Raw genomic sequence first — 19,645 nt, 5'->3', positions numbered from 1 at the left:
GAACCTCGCATCGTTTCACTTGGCCCGAATCTTGCCCTTCCTTCCTCCCCGGTGGTACCCTAGGGTCAGCCTTCCTCTTACTCACGGTACTTCAGCACCGGCCCTCTTTTAGTTTCTAGAACACTTACAGTCTGTTCAGGTTAAAACCGTTCGCGTATTCTTTCCTGCAGCCTAGAACGTATTCCTTACTCTACTTGGTAGCTCCTAGATGTTACTTCCTCTAAGAAGCTTTCTCTGATCACCCATCCTCAAGCAGGTCCTTCCTTTTACTTTCTCCAGCAGCACCCTGTAGTTCTTGGTTATTTATTTATTTACTATGTATTATTTTTTCAAATGCCTATTTCTTCCACTAGATTATAAATTTCCGAAAAGAGAAGCCACGTCTCTTTTGTGCACTAGTGTATACCTACCTAGTCAGCTTGTAGACACACAAGAAATATCTGTTGAAGGAAAAATGGAATACAGAATTAATTGGCGAAATTATTTTGTCTTCATTGAAATGCGTTTATGAAATCCTACAGGCTGAAAAATAACTTTGCTCTTGAGCATTAAGAGAAAAAAAGAAATTAATATCTTTAGGAATTCCTTTGGTTTTAGTTCATGTATTTTATTTTAGGAAACAGAAACCCAGACATAATAGCTCAAGTACATACAGTAGGTGGGAGGAGTGATTATAAACATAGAGGGAATCTAGGAAAAGTTGGGTAAGTAGACCTCGGAAAGGACAGGTGCCCAAGGAACTCCAGACACTCGTCTGTATCGCTCTCTCACTTCATGAGCTGGGTGTTCTCCCTTCTTCCCGACCTGCTTCTTTGTAGCTTTGTTTTGCACAGGGCCTGGAATATCTCAGAAAGATCTACCGTGGCCTTCCAGTTCTAGTATCAACACCTCTTGGCAATCTCCTTAAAAATCGTTCAGATAAAATTTTTAAGGGATAGCCTAATGGTCCTTCGCACATTATAACATAAGCCCGCATAGTCATAGGTCACAGGTATGGGTCACCTTAGCTAGTCGTCCATCTCTTGTCCAGTATGCTGTGGTCAAGGGTAGTCCTGGGGCGAGTCACATGACCTACAGCCCACTCAACAGGAGCTGTACATGGAGGCAGATTTTCCGAGAAGGGGCGTCGGAAGGTCTGGCACAGCAGAACCTTTCCAGTGTGTATATACCTCATGGACTAAAACTCTTAGTGTGGCCTGCTTTGACATTTGATATTTGGCATTCGATCAATGTAATGTTTATTAAATAAGACTCTAATGCTTCTCAAAAACAAGCTATACATTTTCCAGCCATAGATATTTATTTAATTAGAGTGGGGAGTTGCCCAGTTTTAAAATGGAATATAATCTTAAAAATTCTGGTCCTCAGGATTGAAGTGGTAGCAGGGTTCCAAATTGTTTTCATGATCTAGTTTTTGCTGGTACGGTTTTGAGTAAAAGCAGCATGTGGCTTTGATCTTTATAAATTATTTTAATGATTATCTGCAAAGTGATATAAAATATTTGCAAGCTTTCCATTGTCTGGAAATTGGATTGCGAAAGCATCTAATACTTGTTTAAAGACCTCCACTGCAACTATTCATAACAGCAGTCCCCAATTTATAAATTATTTAGATCGTACAATAGAGAAGGCATTCTTTCACACAGTAGCAGCCAGAAATAGATTGAAAATGAGACCTTGTTTTGGAGAGTACTTGCTTGCTGTTACCATCTAGTTCCATTCGTACCCATTCGTTCAATGTTTGCTGATCAACTCTCAGGCTTCTCTTCTTAAGGCTCAAAGATTTGAGGACAGGATACCGACAGGCCTTTCTGGACAGTATTTCTGGGCCACACACTGTACTAAAAGCTTTACATATCTTCTGCCACTTGTTCTTACCCTCTCCAAAGGGACTTCATCTCTTCACCTTCCTTAGCTTCTACGTTGGCCAACTTAGAAATAGTTTGTTTTTGGTTTTGTTTTTTAATTCACGTGGGCGGTTAGCCCGATTATTTTTATCTCTCTCTATAGCAAATAGACCAACGGTACTTGCTTCTCTTAAGAAGCCCCCGTTATCTACTGTCCCTTAAAGGTTAAATGTGTACAGATTCTTAACATCAGTTGGGGCCTCTCAGTCCAGACCCACGAGCTCCTCCCAGGTGCTCCTCTGCCGTCCCGCAGAACCTCACTGTGACAGGGCGTCTTCAGCGCTCCTGGTCCTCTCTCACCCGCTTTTCAGGCACTTTGCCACCAGCACCCATCGTTTGGCATTTTTAACCAGACAGTAGTTTGACCTTTTCATCCTTTACCCAGGGCCCCTGAATTATATCTAGACACACAATAAAGGCCCAGCGACCAGCACCGGAATTGCTGATTCCATTGGTTTAAAAGAGGCACAATTGGACCTTCTGGTCTCTTGCTTTTTGGATGGTCTTATCAGAGTTTTCTGAAACTCTTATTTTTTAGAAGTCCACTTGACATTTTGCTTCTTGTCCACGTCCTAGTAATATAGCTCATTTTGCTCCTTCCCTCTCCGCCCGCCCCTCTCCGCCCCCCGCTGAAGAATGATGCTAGAAAATTTTCCATTGAATAGAACAATTTCCTGCATGTTCCAGTGCGTCACTGACATTGGATTGCAGCTTGGGCTGCTTCACAGTCTGGCAGTTTCTTACTTCAGGCATTTAGTAGTCACGGGCTACTTGTTCTCCAGCGTCCCAATGAAGGAGGTGCATACTGCTTATATATCTAGATCTCTTGTTTACGCTAATTGACAGATAGGCAAGACCCCATTTTGTCCATAAGAATCCTTAATACAGAGAAAACTCAGTGCATTCTGAGTATTCAAAAACTCTTTCCATGTAATTTTTTAAAAAAGATCATTTATAAATATTAATATATGCCTCTTTGTAAAAAGATGAAAGATCGATATCTGACAGTACTGATAAAGCCTCTACTTTAAATGCTCTTTTAGAGTCAAAGCACATTTTATCTAGTAATTAATAAGCTTTCAACTTGAAAAATAAACAGCTTAAAATAAATGACTATGGGTTGAAGCGAATAGCGCTGAACATATTCAGATACCATGAGTCAACCTTGAAGTACACGAAGATTTCAGGCTTCTGAAAATCAGGTCACCTTAAGAAGACAGCTGCTGCTTTGCCTGTCCTCCTGTCTGGAAGCATGGTCCTGTTCTCATTCTTGGGCATTGACTGCTAATGTGTGTGAGGTTTCTTTTCGGGGTGAGTGATGAAACGTTCTGGAATTAGATATTGGGGATGGCTGTACAACCTCGTGACTATACTTAAAACCACTGAACTGCCTACTTTTAAAGGGTGAATTTGATGGTACTTGAATTATATCTCAATTTAAAGAATAACTTGGGGAAAGGGGGTTGGGGAATGCCTGTTAAACATACAAACAAAATAGACCTATCTTAGACTCAAGATTCTCTGAGGATATGACCCTAGACATCTGCATGTTTAGCGAAGGTCCTGGAGTTTTTAAATTTTCTAAGTTTAAGGAATACTGACTTAACAGGTTTTTGTATTCATATGCTGAAATGTGTTTGTTCTAAAGGATATATGCTTTTTGATAATTTTAATCATCAACAGCTGCAGTAGCAGAGAGCGATTCAGGAACTATCTTCTGTCCCGTGTGGTAGTTATTAAATAATATAGGCATGGTCCTTTCTCTGGAGGATTGAGAAGACTGGGGTGGAGAGGCATGAGGTGGTGCATGTTTTCATTTCTTTTCATTTCTTATACTGACAGATTCGAGGAAATAAAGTAGTAGTTCAAGGTAAGTAATTCAGAGAAACACAAAACTTAAGGGAAATATCCAGCAGTGCTTCTGTGGTTGCTATAGTTTTAGTGTTGATTCTGGGGGGCGTAAAAACTTGGACTGTTGATTCTTCCACGGCTGTTTAGCTCAGATGTGACCATGGACCTGTCAGCAAAACCAAGCTGACAGAGAGCAGATGAGCGTTTTAACAGCTAAACTTCCTCAGCACCAAGGTCTGGGTCAGGTTCGTTTCACAGCAGTGCTGCAGCAGGACACATTATGATTACACAGAGGCAGATATATTTTATTTCATGAAGATTTAGACAAAGAACAAGATGGAATCTTTTAGAGTTAGCTATTGCCAAATAGGGAATGAAGATGAATCTGCATTCTTCCAATGCAGACTATTTGAGGGGCTTCTTCACATTTTTATTTTCACTAAGTCAGAAAATGATATGTGATCATTAATAGTATCCCATGTATATTAAGCTTTAAAATAGTTTTTCCCCAGAAAATCAAAGCTTTTAAAAAATCAGATTCACGAATACCTTTTTTAAAAATAGAAGTATGGCTTGATAGTCAATAAATTCTTCATGGTTGATATCAGGCACTCTTACTTTGACTATGCCTATTTCTTTCTTTGACAATAAAAATACATAATCCATCTTAGAGGATTCTACATTTTTTGGAATGGTTTATTATAACGATTTTGTTATATTGTAAGTCCAGTAATATGCTGCAGGACGAATACTTGTTCAGTTAGGGTGTGGGAACGTGAGTGTGACTAGCATTTCCCACTTTTTTTTTTTATCTCATGTTACACCTCAGATTTGGCTTATACAGGTGTGGGAAGCACAGTTATATAAATGGGAAGCCACCGGAAGTTTGAATTAGGGTAACGGTATGATGAAATTGATGTTTTAGAAAGGTGCTTCTGGGGGAACCAAAATAGTTATGTTGTAATATCAACCAACATTCAGTTGGAATAAGAACCTAAAGAAAAGATGCTGACCTCCAAACTGGAAAGGAAGAAAAACATGCAGCAAGTTCCTAAACATTGGCCTAGGCAGTGATTTTTCTGGATCTGACTCCAAAATCAAAGACAACAAAAGCAAACAGAAACAAATGAGACTATGTCAAACTCAAAAAAGCTTTTGCATAGTGAAGGAAGCCTGTCAATGAAATGAAAAGGCAGCCTGTTGAATGCAAATTATATACCCGATAAGAGATCCAAAATATATAAAGAACTCCTACAACTCAATAACAAAAAAAGAAAGAAAGAAAGAAAGAAAACAAACAAACAAGAAAACCAATTTGATTAAAAAATGGACAGAGGCCCTGAATAGATATTTTTCCAAAGGAGATATACAGATGGCCAATAGACACATGAAAAGATGCTCAACATCAGTAACAATCAGAAAAATGCATGTGAAATTATGATGAGATGTCCCCTCACACCTGGTAGAATGGCTACCATCAAAAAAAAAAAAAAAGAAGAAGAAGAAGAAAAAGAAAAACAAGAAAGAAAGAAGTAACAAGTGTTGGCAAGGATATGGAAAAAAAGGACCCGTGTGTACTATTGGCGGGTATGTAAATTGGTACAGCCACCATGGAAAACAGTATGGAGTTTTGTCAAAAAAAAATAGAGCTGCCACACAATCTAGCAATTCCACTTTTGGTTATTTATCTAAAGAAAATGAAACCAGAAACTTGAAAAAATATCTGCACCCCCATGTTCATTTTAGCATTATTTATAATAGCCAAGATATGGAAAGAACTTAAGTATCATTGATGGATGGATGGATAAAGAAGATGCGATCTCACACACGCATGCGCGCGTGTGCACGCGCACGCACACATACACACACACACACAGAGCTCAGCCATAAAAAAGAATGGAATCTCACCATTTGGGACAATGTGGATGGACTTTGAGGGCATTAGCTAAGTGAAATAAGTCAGAGAAACAAAAACACCATATGATTTCTGTGTGGACTCTTAAAATAAAACAAACAAAAACGCCAAGCTCATACATACAAAGAACAGATTGGTGGTTGCCAGAGAAGGGAGTTTGGGATGTGGATGAAATGGGCAAAGATGGTCCAAAGGTACAGACTTCCAGTTACAAATAAAGAAGTCATGAGATGTCATGTACAGCATGGTCACTGTAGTTAACAATACCATGTTGCATATTTGGAAACCGCTGAGAGTAAATGTTAAAAGTTCTCATCACAAGAAAAAAATTCTGTAACAATGTCTAGGGACAGATGGTGACTCGACTTAACTGTGGTGATCATTTCCCAGCGTATACAAATACTGAATCATGTTGTACACCTAAAACCTATATGGTAAGTATACCTCAATAAAAAAATTAATTTAAAAAAAGAATGACGTGTGGATTGTGGCTTTTACAAGTCTGCCTTCCAGCACGTGTGCTTTTCATCTTTTGTAGTAAGTATACATTTGAGAGTATGTGCAACAATGCCAAATTGTCTAACAGTACCATATTTTTGTGGAGTTATGAGGGAGGGAATACATATAATGTATGCAGAATTTTTAGATTAGATTTCCTTGTATAGCCTTTTCTTTGATGTGGTTTCTTATATGTGGGGAAAAAATGATTCATAAAATACATTAGTGTGTTTCATTATGTCAGCAATATAACTAGATTTTTAATAGTTAGGTTATTAAAGGTTTACATGGGAGTCTGAAAGGACTCATGACTAATTTACTTTCAAAAAAATTAAAAAGGAGTGACAAGTGGATGACTGTCTACGTCAGCACTTAAAGCAGCTAGGAGGATGCCAGGAACACCAAAATAGGAGCAGCATATTCTTCCAGATTATTTTGAAGTGAGGCTTTGTCTTTTGTCTCTAAAAAAATAATAATTAATAGCTCATCAATTCAATACCTAGGGGACCAGAGATACTCACTAAAAGGAAGTCTTATTTATTCATCAGTCATTCATTTATTTAATAAATTGAACACCTAATATGTCCTGACGCTGAGCTAGGCCTAACAAATGCCACGGTTAATGGAGCAGACATTGTCTCTGCATCTGTGGAGCTAACAGGCTAATGGGCAGACAGATGATAAATAAATATGGAAACATATATGAGTATAATCTATGCACCCAACTTAGGAGTACCTAAATATATAAAGCAAACATTAATGGCTATAAAGGGAGAAATTGACAGCAATGCAATAATCGTAGGGGACTCTAATACCCCACTAACGTCAACGGACAAATCATCTGGGCAGAAAATTAATAAGGAAACGATGGCCTTCAATGTCACATTAGATGAGATCGACTTAATAGATATTATTGTAATTATGCATTATCATAAATGCTATGAGAGGAAAGTACACGCTGCCTCAGATTTTATAATAAGGAAACCTATTTTAGATCAGGGTTTCAAGAATGGTCTCTCTGAGTAAGTGACATTTAGAGCTGAGATCTGAGAAAGCAGTAGGAGAATTCTTGGTGACGGTGGGGGAAGCGCATGTGAGAGGCACTGAGGTGGGAGGAGCTAAAAGAAAGCCAGGACTTCTGGAACGCAGAGAGCAGTTGGTCAAGAGGTGGGCGGACCTAATAATATCAGAGCTTGGTGGTCATGTTGAGGAGGACATGGGGTTTCATCCCAAGTGCAGCAAGAAGCCATTGATGACCTTGAGCTTGGACTTGCATGGTCTGATTTAAGTGTTTCAGAAGTGGCTGTGGCTGTTGTGAATGCACCGAAGGGGATAAAGAGACCTTAAGTGATGATGGTGGTTAGTTGGAAATGTCAGCAGAGGAGATGAAGGGTGGTAGATGAATTCACATTTCAGAAACAGAGGCCACGATGGTTAAGGTTTGGGGGGCCCTTCGACGGAGTCTGACTGCTCAGTGAGAAAAGATGAGGTTGAGTAGCGTAGGAGGATCAAATCGGAGGAAAGCGCCTACCTACAGCCAAGAGCATTTTGTTAAATGGATTTTAATTTTTTACCTTATTTACTCTTTGGGCCTAAAATGAATGTATGCAACTGAAAGTCAAAGCTACTTGTAAGATAAACTTTTGAGAAGTCTTATTGCTGCTGTATTTTACCCAGGTAAAATACCTGTCTACAACAGTGGGCAACAGCCCCTGTTCTCAAGCACTGTGTGCATAGTTTACAGGTTGAGAAAGAGAAATATCTATTGCAGGAAACTCGTTGATGAATTGTCGTTGTTATTGTTGTTTTCTTTTAAACTCCTGAAAACATGATCTCCTGTTTTTTCTCCCACAAGTTTTCTGTTTGGAAAAGAGATTTAGTGGAATTTAGACTTACAAATTGGAAGCATCAATAACGTAAGACCGTTTACATCACTTTGCTTTTTTATTTTTGTCTTTTAACCTTTCACTTCCTCCTATAACTTGTATAGACATTGTGTCTATGAAATCTCTTTTCAGTCTTTGAAAAAGGATAGTCCAGGTGCTTTATTTTTCCAAGAAGGAGATAACCTTTAGAGTAACGTCAATTACTTGTTGACTTGCTGGGTCAAAAAACAAAAGGGCTCGCTTACCCGCTGACAGAGTTTAGAGGGCGCATGCTCCCCAGGCTCTTACTGTGTTCTGGGACAGTGCTTAGGAGTTCTGGCGTCAAAGGAAAGATTCGTGATGTGTTTGGTAGCAAAAAATATAATTCTGCATTAGCTGTAGTGACAACACCACAAGTCATCTCTATTGATTGAAATCAGTTTCGAAGATATACTAATTATTTCATGATCTTTTATATATTCGATTTGTTTGTTTAACAACTTGGCATTTTGCATTTTCCTTTTGAATTTTTATTTTTCTGGAAATCTCTGCCGGGTTGGATTTTCACATTAGGATTCATGTGAGGGTAAATGGAGGCAACTACGTCTACTAAGCTCTATTTATAAATCTATTTGCAGAAGGCTTTTTATAAATTCGGGTTCCTCTTTCTTCTTTATTTCCTCACAATTTTTCATCGGCAAGGCTGGATCAAAGGTCATTTCTTCATCTAAAGTGATATGTCAAAATGAACTCATAAATTATCTATCGTTATTATAAAGGTAATTAGAAAATTTGAAATAAGAAACTATCTTATTTTCGAAAAGGTAACAGTTTTGACAGCTTGATCTTTATGACTTATTGTCATTCTTTCACGCGTGGGGCCATCTGCTGTTTGTGGGAAGTAGAGAATATTTTGAGTAACTAGGCAGAATAGACACATTATGTCTAAAAGAACACGAGCATTTGAACCACCTGCTGACCCTGTTTAAACGCCAGGCCAGGTTCCCGGTTGGTGGTTCTGGGATACGGAGCCAGCGTCTGCGCATCTAAGTCGCTCTCGGGTGGTACCTGCGCTGCGTCCACAGAGCGTGCTTTCTGTGGCGAGGCTTTAGAAGACGACACACAGAAACAGCTGCTAAGGACCCCGGTTTTCCTTTTCGCACAGTTACTCTCATGTACCGATCACCAGCACTGCACTTCTCGGTACAGGAGCAGGGAATCTAGAGTCTGTCTCCAGAATCGTTGCAGACTCATTTCTGATTCTCCACTCCCAGCAGGAACATTGTCATTTAAAGAATGTCGTTTGAAGAGTGACATTCTAGACCCAACCATTCACTGCCCGAGCTCTGCAACCTCCACGCGCTGTCACTCCAGATACTGAACCTGAACCCGTTCAGAACTCAGCTACAACTTCTATTTGTAATTTGTTACCCACTTATCTCCCTTTATGCTGTCTTTAAAATTTTATAGCATTGAAAAATGGAAAACTAAACAAAGTCGTTCCAGTAACTCAATGTAAATTCTAGAACAATTCCTTTCTTTGCAGCGCTTTTCTGGGGAAGTTAGTTTCCCCAGTCGATGGCATGTGAACAAGGACAGGCCCGGTCCCCGGTGCGGCAGAGCGCGTCCACCCGGGCAGCGATCCCGTGTCCCACGCGCGTGTCCCCCGAGCAGCCGTGCCCGCGATTCTCCGCAGGTGGAGACTCGGTCACACCTGAGGAGTCACACAGCTTCGGGGCCCTAAAGGAAATTAAAACAGGCACAAAAGAAATTCTGCTCGTGGACACGGGCGTTTGATTAAGAAGGGAAATTATGGCCTAGAGAAAACTTTGGTGGGCAGGACCTTTTTTCCAAGTTCAAAGTGAAGTGGAAGAGGAGCACGGCCCTCGCTGCCCTCCTCCCCGGAGGCGGCCGTAGGACGTCCTGCTGGCCGCCCCGGTGCCCTCAGGCGCGCTGCCGCGACACAGATTTCACCGGCATCCGTCGCCAAGCGCTTAGATACCCCTCTACAATGAGTGTCCGTCCTGATGTTTAGGATGACTAGAAAAGTAAATTTCTATTTTGGTAACTTTTTTCAGGATTTTTAACTCTCTTGCTTTTTTAATGTTTGTGAAAAATAGATTTCAGTGCTTTTTTATGGAAATAACTACATGGTCCAATGGATAATCCAGAAAACAAAGAAAACAAACCAAAAACCTTTATACTCCAGGTCTCTAACTTGAGAAATTTCTCTCTCATTCCATCGCTGGCTGTCTGTCTTCACTTTCGTTCATACACTCACCCTCCATTTAAGTTTGCGAGCTGCTGCATCGTGTGGGCGTATGCTATATATGAGCCTTGGTTTCCAAACTCTGCCCTGGTCATGTTGATGCCTCACTTGGTCCATCTTCTGGTGAACTAGAACTTCAAGACCGCCGTGTCTCTAGAAATCTGTTCCATCTGTTATTATGAAACCAGAAAATCACGTGTTTCTATTATATTCAAACATGAAGAATGGATAAGGGATCGTTAGAAAGTTCTCTGTGGGGAGGTTAAGCCAACAGCCCTCATTTAAAGGAAGAGGATGTGTGTAAGAATGGCAGGAGAGGTTTCCAGATCCTTAGCTGATCTCAAGCTCAAAAGAGTGGGCAGTTTAGTATTAGGGCCTAAATTTAATACTCTGAGTCGGACATTCTTCAATAGCAGTCTGTACTATTTGGACCTATGCTACGGCATACTACTTAGTTTTATTTTTTATTAGGAGATTTATGAAGACCTTGAAAGAGTTCACAGGTGAACATGGAAAGAATTTGCAGTTAGTACATATGAGGAGAGATTAAAGAAATTAATACTTAACCTTGAAAAGTATACCTTCAAAAGCGTCTTCAGTGACAAGGAAAAATGGCAGTCAGGTGTTCTCCGTTTCCTTTAGAGATGGAACAAAAGGAAGTAAATGTACACGACAGCAGAAGGAACAGCGGTCAGATGTGAGGCAGAGCCACACTCAAGGCAGAGACCCCGACACAGGAGGGACGTTCAGCTTCCAGGCTGTCCCCCTCGCACCCTCTGCTCGTTGTCACTGTCTCTTTGCTGTGGTTGGGATTTGACATCTCAGAGCCGAGTGGAGGCGCCTCCGGGGGTCCCGTGTGGCTCACTGGCCTCTCGGTCTGTGTCACAGTGACTGTGAGAGATGAGACAGCAGCCCGTCCAGGGCAAACTTGCCACATTTTCAGTGCGACTAAAGCTCTGTTAAATTGAAATAATTTTTTTGTTAACTCCACCTAGCAATTAAGGAATAAATGCCAAAGACTTAGTTAGTCAGCCTCTATCATTTTCTAGAAGCAAAACCTCCAAGCACCTTTCCTCTCTATTTGTTTTTAAGGTTTATTAATCCTTCGATCTGCTTCTTTCCTAAAGTTCTAGCCACTTTCATTTCCTAGTGACTTAAGCTCATCCTTTTAAGACTAAGTCTTTGATACGATCAAATCGATGGGGAGGACGAAGAGAATGTTTTTCAAGAAGATATACAAGAAATGTATTGGTCAGTTGTTATCGAAATAGGGAGTAAATAGCTTGAGATCTGAAGTAACTGAAATTTTTTATAAACATTCTGGAAAGTTCAGTTTCGAGGACTTCACTATAATCGTGTGTTCAGACACGTGATGTTTAACTGTGTCAGGCCCTGTTCTAAGTGCTTTGCATGTAGTAACTCATTCAATCCTCGCAGCAACTCTGTGAGGTAGGTGCTGTCGATGAGGAACCGGAGGCAGAGAGAGTTTAAACAATTGCTGTCAGTCACTCAGGCGAAGGTGAAAGGTCGATGGAGACTTAGGAAGGCTGGCTCCAGAGTCCATGTGGTAAACCCCTACACTCTACTGACTCCCAAAAGAGATAAAGGTAAGAAGGGGCCCGGCCTTCTGGGAAATGACAGTTTTTATGTTGCCCAAGTATCTTTAGAACCGACAATAACACGGAGCAGGATCTGGACATCTGCAAAGCCGGGGTGCTGGCTCGCAGTGGGGCACCTGCCGCCCTCGCTGGCCTCAGTGCTAAGAGCAGAGCTTCCGTCCCCTACAGAAGGAGGATTGGGTGAACTGGGTCAATGAAAACTAGCGGGAGACTGGGAGAAAGAAGGGTGTGGGTCAGCGGCCGTTAGGTGTCAGTAGGAGTCCTTCGTCATCATGAAGGGCATCAGAACACCCTGGAGGGGTCGGCTGATGACGAGCTGGTAGACAATGTAATCCAAGGCTCCTCGTGATCCACGGGGATTTGAGGAGCTCAGAAGGGCAACAGCCAAGGTTGGTGCCAGTAAGGTACCTTTATAGGAACTATAAAGTGCTTTCTAGGTGACACCTGTCCTTTGTTGTCTGCATATATATTTTTTATCTTGGAGTCCCTTGGAGTAGGGATGACTTACTGATCCTTGTAAACATACAAATGATTGTATGTCTCAGATTTGATGAATACCTGTCAAAATCTCTAATTTGGTTTATTTCTTTTATTTTACCTGCCTTGTTTCTGAAAGTTTTATTTAATTCAGACATCATGAACATTCAAGCCTTCTTCCCGGAGTCACTCATAATTAATGAATCAGACTTTGCAGACATGTCCGTTCAGTACTTCGTTTATAAAAACAAATGCAAGACAAGTGAAGACAAAAAAAATTACCCACGACTAGACGGGTACATTCTTATGTTAAGTTTATTTCTCATCCCTTCCCATTCTTGAATTCTCTTCTTCACCACTCAGGAAAAAACGAACAAATCTATAGTAAAAACGGAAAATAAATAATAAAACTGGGGGAAAAGGAAGGCGAGCCTCATCCGAATTTTGTTGTACTTTATGTTATATTAGTAAATGAGTGGTAGAAGGGAGGAGTCTGCCTGGAGGGTTTTAAAACTTCAGCATTTGCATGCCTTTGTTTGGGAGGCTCCTGCGACGGTCCCCAAAGTCTCTTTGACACTGCAGCCTGGTTTCCAGTGCTGCAATACTGCCCTCCGGTGGGCATCCGGAACAGAACCCCAAACCAAGACTTCGTTCCATTTTTCTGGTTACTCCATCACACTCCATTATTTAGTCATGCTAAACGGTCGAACTTTTAAAAAGCTTACAGTATGAGAAGCAGAACGAGGTAAAATACTGTTAGGCTAACTTGTGACTATATTCTTACTATAGGACTTCTATTTTAGACCAGCCAGTATTTACTTCTTTATATTTGCATGATAATTCTGTGACTTTCTCCTCTCTGTGGAAAAATGCATTACTTTATAGATCACATTGGTAAGAAGTTTATCAAAAAGAAGCCAAAGAGGTCCTCTTCTGTTACCAGATAATATACTACACCAAACCCGAGTGGCTTCAAAACAATGTTTTTGGAGTGATAAATACCGATGTTACATAGCCTGCTGACTTGATGCGCTGACACAGCATTGCTTCTGTGGTATTTGTGCCGAGAATACATAATCTAAATTTAATCACAAAGAAACATCAGACAAGTCCAACTGAGGGACATTCTGCAAAATAACTGGCCAGTACTCTTCAAAAGTGTTAAGTTCATGAAAGACAGATACTGAAAGCTGCCCCTGATGAAAAACCAAGGAGACATACTGACCAGATTCAATGTAAGATCCAGGAATGGGTTCTGGACCAGAAAATGGATATTAGTGGGACATCTAAGAAAATTCAGATACTGCTCTGTTGGCCTTGCTAGTCATTCTGTGGTTAGGTAAGGTGTTAACGTTATCGGCGAAGCCAGGTGAAGGACGTGCAGAAATTCTTGGTACTATTTTTGCCAAGTTTTTCTAAATCTGAAATTATTTCAAAATGAAAGGTTTTTAAAAAATTATTTTTACAATTTTACAAGTTGGGAGTTTGGGAAGGACTCGGCTGTATGGTTCACCTTTGATCCACGTGGCTTCATCTGGGGCGCCTCGGGCTGGAGAGTTTACTTTCTAAATGACCTCTTCGCTCACAAATCTGGCACCTGGGTGACCCTTGGCCTCTCTTACTGGTAGCAGCCCATCCTGCAGGCCTTGTCCTCCTTGTTTAATCTTTTAGAGCACGGGGGTGTGAGTGTAATCGTGCTTCTTACCTGGTGGCTAACTTCCAAGAGCACAGGTTCCAAGAGCTGGGGCCTGGGAGCTGTCAGTCTTTTTAAGGCCTGGGCTGGGATGTTGGCCCCGCTCCGCTCTTACCAGGTTCTGTTGGTCAGAGAAGTAGCACGGTGTGCCCAGACGCGAGGGAAGAGGACAGAGACCCCATCTCTCAATGGGAGCAGTGTCAGAGAATCACGGCCATCTTTAATTCATCACGGGTCTCTAACCACAGGCTCACGGAATTTACAGTAGAGACAAAACTAGTGAAAGAAGCATGGATTTGTTTTTTTGTTGGACAGATGTAAGCTCTGCACCTGGCTGTACCGTTTACTGACAGTATGATGTCTCTGAGACTCAGTCTCCTCACCTCTGTAATGTAGCAGTGACACATATGCCATTGAGTCGTTGAGAGAATTAAGTGGAAAAATATATGTAAAGTGCCATATACAGTTGGCAGTAAATGCACGGGTTGAATAATTGTTGCGGGCATTTATCACATACTTAGCAAGTGCTCAGTTCATTCCTAGGCTTTTGATAGCTTCTCACTGAGTCATTAACCTTCCTGGGCGGAATGTCCCATGTCACACGTGGATGGGTCAGGAAGGGCGGCGCCCGTCCCCTCTGGCTTTAGCGGAGTGGGTCTGTGGGCCAGCTCCACTCACCCTGGCCGCTCCTGGTTTGATCATTTCTCATGGCCTCACTGTTAAGGTTTCCACTTACACTTGCTATTTATTTCCCCTTTTCTTTGACCCCTGAGGACCCAGGTGTTGAGACACACTGGGCACTTTTTGACACTACCTTTCAGCATTTCTTCTCAGTGCTGTCACGTCGCTTTTGACAGCTTCTCACGCAGTCTGTCAGCTCCTCTGAGCCCACGGCCGCCTGCTCATCACAGCCGAAGTGCACAGCCTTCGTTGCAGCGAGGGCTCTGCCGCCGCCTCCTTCACGCAGCGTGGGGGTGCTCCGTCGTCGGCCTACCCCACATCGTGGTGATCTGCACTTTGGAGCAATTATTTAATTTGGGGCAATTACTCGTGGGTGTTCTGCAAGCGAAGACTTTTCCAGGCTGTGACTAAATTTTGAAACAGCAGCTTCCCAGTCAGTTAAGGAATCACTTCTTCATGCCCACGAGGCTGATCTCAGTCTGTTGTCACCGGAGGAAGGTGGCGACCCTTTTTTTCCACAGCAAGCCGAGGTGATCGCCTCACATCCTGTAAGCGGTCAACTACTTTCATGAGTGTCTTCAATATGGAGACAAGTAATAAAATTTGGTTTTGGTAGAAGTCACCTATTTGTTATCTTTCTAATCTCTGCTCTCAATATTACTTGTCTTTAAATGGAAGGAATTACTTTAATCCTTTAGGAATTAGAGGACATATTCATACCCGACAGAGGGATCTGGTCACTCAGTCACATATGCATTGAGCCATCTTCTCTAACTTTGTGGCATAGAACTGCACTGCTCGGGTTAAAATCTATACTAGCTGTGTGACCTTGGGAAGTTTACTTTGACTTCTCTAAGTCTTAATTTCCTGTGTGTAAAATGGAATTTAGGGTTGTCATGGGATTAAAAAAGGACACGTTTTCAGTATAACAGAATCAGATCTTGGCACATAGAAAATATTCGGTGGATGTTGGCTCTTATTATTATCTTGCACATGGAGTTAGATCTTGTGGTATAAAAAAAAAGTAGCCGTAACAACACGTTTACTTGTTATTTTTGCTCCTAATAATAATCCAAATCATTTTACCTTTTGAGTCCTATCACGAAGCTTTATTTATTCCCTAGTAGCAAAAACATTGCTGCAGATTATTTCTGAAAAGAGGAGGCATCTCGAAAATGTATAACATCTTTTTCTTTTAAAAACATGTTTCAAAAAATAAATTTCAGCTGAATCAGACAAAGATGGGATCATGTAAGAGCAGGTGGACAATAACGCAATAATGAGGGGTTTAGTTCATGGCGCTTAGAAGGGTGAAGGGTGGTTTGCTTCTGGTTCACTGGGGGCTGAGGACCACAGCCGGTGTTGACATTGTCATCTTAAATCCAGCCCATTTGTAGTGACCACCTTTAGACTGGCCGGATGCTGGGCCCTGGATCTTCCTGTAGTTTATGCTACCTCCGTTACATATCTAAATGAGAATGTCTTATTTAACAGGAAAAAAAATGGATATTTTAAAATATTCAAATAAGGTTCCTCTTTGGAAAGCAAGACGCATTTTGTAGTGAAATAAAGATCTTGGTAGGATAGCAAGTTTTCCTCATTTTCAACAACTCAGAGGTCTGAGAGTATCTTTGCATAGTCTGGCCACACTATTCTACTTTAGTTTAAGGCTTGTGAAATCTTTACGTTTCTTGATTTTTATGGGTAATGTAATGTCTAGAGCTTCACGTAAGCAGATGAAGTAATACTTTACTCTTCTGAACTTGTTTAAAGAGTTACATATATACGTTTTTTTCTGGTCACTGAAAGTTATCTCTTTAGCTTCCCAAACTTTAAAAAAACCACTTTTTATTAAAAACACACACTATGCTCCCTTTTTAAGCCCATTTTTTTTTTTAACACAGTGTAATCGTTAATGCTGCTGGATCATCATGATGAACAGTTTACAGTGTTTTTTAACAGTACAGCTTCTCTTTCTGTCAGATCTAATGTTTTAATTCTCATAGGTCTCTCTCCCTTATCCCATCTAGCACACACTTGGATTTTACTTTGCTCCTTCTAACATCTATAAGCTATAAAATTATATCACCAAAGTCATCCAACGCGTATATGAAATAAAAATACGAATAATTTTTTCTCTTGGTGTTAGAGCTATTTTGGCTATTTAGAGATCTTTAATTTTTTTTTTTTTTTTTTTTAAATTTCTAAGTTCTCGTTTGTGTTTTTCATAGCCCGGTTCTCTAGTACTTTCATTTTGAGATAATTGAAGAAAAGGGTTTCTTACTATAATTCGACGATGATTCTGTAATTGGTTTAGCTGGTTCCACAGGGAAAAGAATAAGTCCCTTAAAACTTGAGACGGCTAGTATAATTAAAGTAGATGTGAGGCGGTTTGGGGAATGACCCTCGCCTGCTACTACATTCATGTATAATAGGCTTGTCAAGTTAATATTCTGAAAAGTGGGAATTATAAGACAGGTTGTTATGAGAATCAACGAGATTTTGCTGTTCCCATAAAAGCAGGGAGGAGGGGTGCTCGGGAGGGAGGTTGAACACGGCATGGTGTTTCCACATTGTTCATGGAAGGGTCTGGAAGGAGAGAAGGGTGGGGGAAAGCTTAGAGAAAGGACCAGAACATCATGAGAGTCAGGAAACTTGAGACAAGGGGACTTAGATTTTGAGCAGTGACCAGGGACATGGGAGATTTAGTCCTGGTGGCATATTGATGAGCACTCAGGCTGTGAGCGTGGCCTCCTGCCTCGCAGTTGCGTCGTGGGGTGCAGGGAGTGTGGAGAGGGGCAGCAGGTCTGTTTTCTCTTGGTCTGCAGGTTTTGGCAGCAGTGGACAGCGGCTGGTGGGTGAGGATGCCAATTTAGGTTAGGAATGCAAATACTGTTTAATCGTAACCAAGTTTTTTGATCTACAGTAGTCTTATTTCTTGTTTCTAATTGGTAAATAGTGATCAAAACCAGTCGAGGATTATCATACTTGGTGTTGCGATGAACCGTGTCGATTTGTGTTTGTCTCTTAGCCTCATCGTTCTTAGTTCCTGCTGCTTTTGGTTTCTTAAAGAATTAATCAAGAACACCCAACACCTTCAACCAAGTATTTTATGTTTATCCCTCCCATCCCTTCCATAATTCCATTATGTTTCTGGTGGCTAATGCGAAAGGTTACTTTAGTCAATTATGACAGGAATGCACTTTGAGTAAGTACCTCATCTTAATCTTCACTTCTCATTCTGGAGACAGGAAAAGATTTACTAGAAGTTCTTTCATAATATATCTAATATAGCTCCATATCTAAAAGGCAGATGGACTATATTTGTGACTAAGATGAAGAGGGCCCATCAGATAGACCCTGGACTTATGGGAGATGTCAACTCATACATAAAAGATCTTTCTTCTCTTGTCTGATGATTTCTGATTTTGTCATCTTGAGCATTTAAGATTCCCTGTCTCTTGAATTTAATACCTCAGCATCTCTTCAGAGTCATTGGGCTTAACTTAGAGTTACAATTCAGCTTCAGTATGGCTATTTAATTGGCTTGTTCCTAAAGAAATATTGCTCTGATTTTCAGGGGGAGAAAAAGGAAAAGCGGGTCTAGCAGGTGGCTCGTAATTACCCTCTCGAGTTGTACAAATATTAGAAAGCAAGCCCTGAAACTAACAACAAAATGATGAGAGCAGCCGTGGAAATCCAGGGGATGCTTTCAGCTCACCTCACACAGTCTGTCCCAGCTATCAGCGACACGGTTTCTGTCTCTGTTTCGTTTCGTTTCGTTTTGTTTTATGTTGTTTGCTGCTGGCCGTTTAACTTCGTCACCCAGATGTAGACCAGGACTTAGGAATTTCAACGAGCAGTCTCTGTTTCGTTTTGTTTTGTTTTGTTTTGTTTTATGTTGTTTGCTCCTGGCCGTTTAACTTCGTCACCCAGATGTAGACTAGGACTTAGGAATTTCAACGAGCCCTGGGTGACTTCCGCGTCACCGCCATCTTGATCTAGGAGCTGGACTTTTTCAAGCCTTAGACCATGCAAGTTATCCAGAAATAGACTGAAGGAAAATAATTTATTATAAAACAATAATTTTATGTGGACTTTAATGAAATAGTACCTGCAATTTGCAATAGGCCTCTCAGAGAAGGAAAATACCTTTTTAAAAAAATCTCATGGCTTAATTACTGTTGTATGGGGAAATGAAAACAATTAGTGATTCTATTACAGATGTGTGGAAATCTCTGGAAAATACTTCATAAAATAGTGATAGATGTGGCCATGTTGGTTTGACTCTCTCTTTTTTTTTAATTTCAGGGTTTGAACATAATCTTTCATGTAGCCTTGGCTCTTCTAAAGGTAAGTCTGTTTTCATTTTGAAGTTACCACACTCTTCCTCTCTGCCCTTGGAACTGGTCATAATTCGGTTTACAGCTTTTGACTCATTCTAGATTCTCGAACACACAAAAAAGAAAGACTTCCCTGTTCCTCTCCCCTCCTCCCATCCTTTCCTGTTGTTGTTTATTTGGAGTTTATTTCTTTGCTTTTCTTATAATCCATTTAATCTTGCTATCATAACGTTCCTTCCAGTAACTTGAAAAAAATATTTTCATTCATATGAGTTGGATAATATAAGAGAAAAAGTTAAAAACCTGTTTTCTGTCAAAACGATGCCAGGTTTTTTCCTAAAATACTTCTCACTGTAATAACATCCCCAGAGGTACCTAAACATATAATTAATTATTAGAAAGCTCCTGTAATGTACTGACTAGAAAAGAAACTACTACATTCCAATTTGCAGTTTTTTCTCTGATAGCTAGAAATTTATAAGACACCTTAGAATTCAATTATAATTACCTTGTTGGATTTTTATATC

The 19,645-nt window shown here is 40.6% G+C and overlaps 1 protein-coding gene across 1 annotated transcript in view; it reads left to right on the top strand.

Moving 5' to 3' along the window:
* The window catches only part of RABGAP1L (RAB GTPase activating protein 1 like), a 393,018-nt gene that overhangs the window by 238,396 nt on the left and 134,977 nt on the right, over nucleotides 1-19,645 (top strand). The window contains exon 19 of the mRNA XM_025044002.1: nucleotides 19,087-19,128. Coding sequence (XP_024899770.1) covers nucleotides 19,087-19,128 — 42 coding nt within the window. The remainder of the gene's footprint in view (nucleotides 1-19,086; nucleotides 19,129-19,645) is intronic.

The sequence above is a fragment of the Pteropus alecto genome, unplaced genomic scaffold (genome assembly GCF_000325575.1).
Source record: "Pteropus alecto unplaced genomic scaffold, ASM32557v1 scaffold101, whole genome shotgun sequence".
Taxonomy (NCBI): domain Eukaryota; kingdom Metazoa; phylum Chordata; class Mammalia; order Chiroptera; family Pteropodidae; genus Pteropus; species Pteropus alecto.
This window is presented reverse-complemented; position numbering and strand designations above follow the sequence as displayed.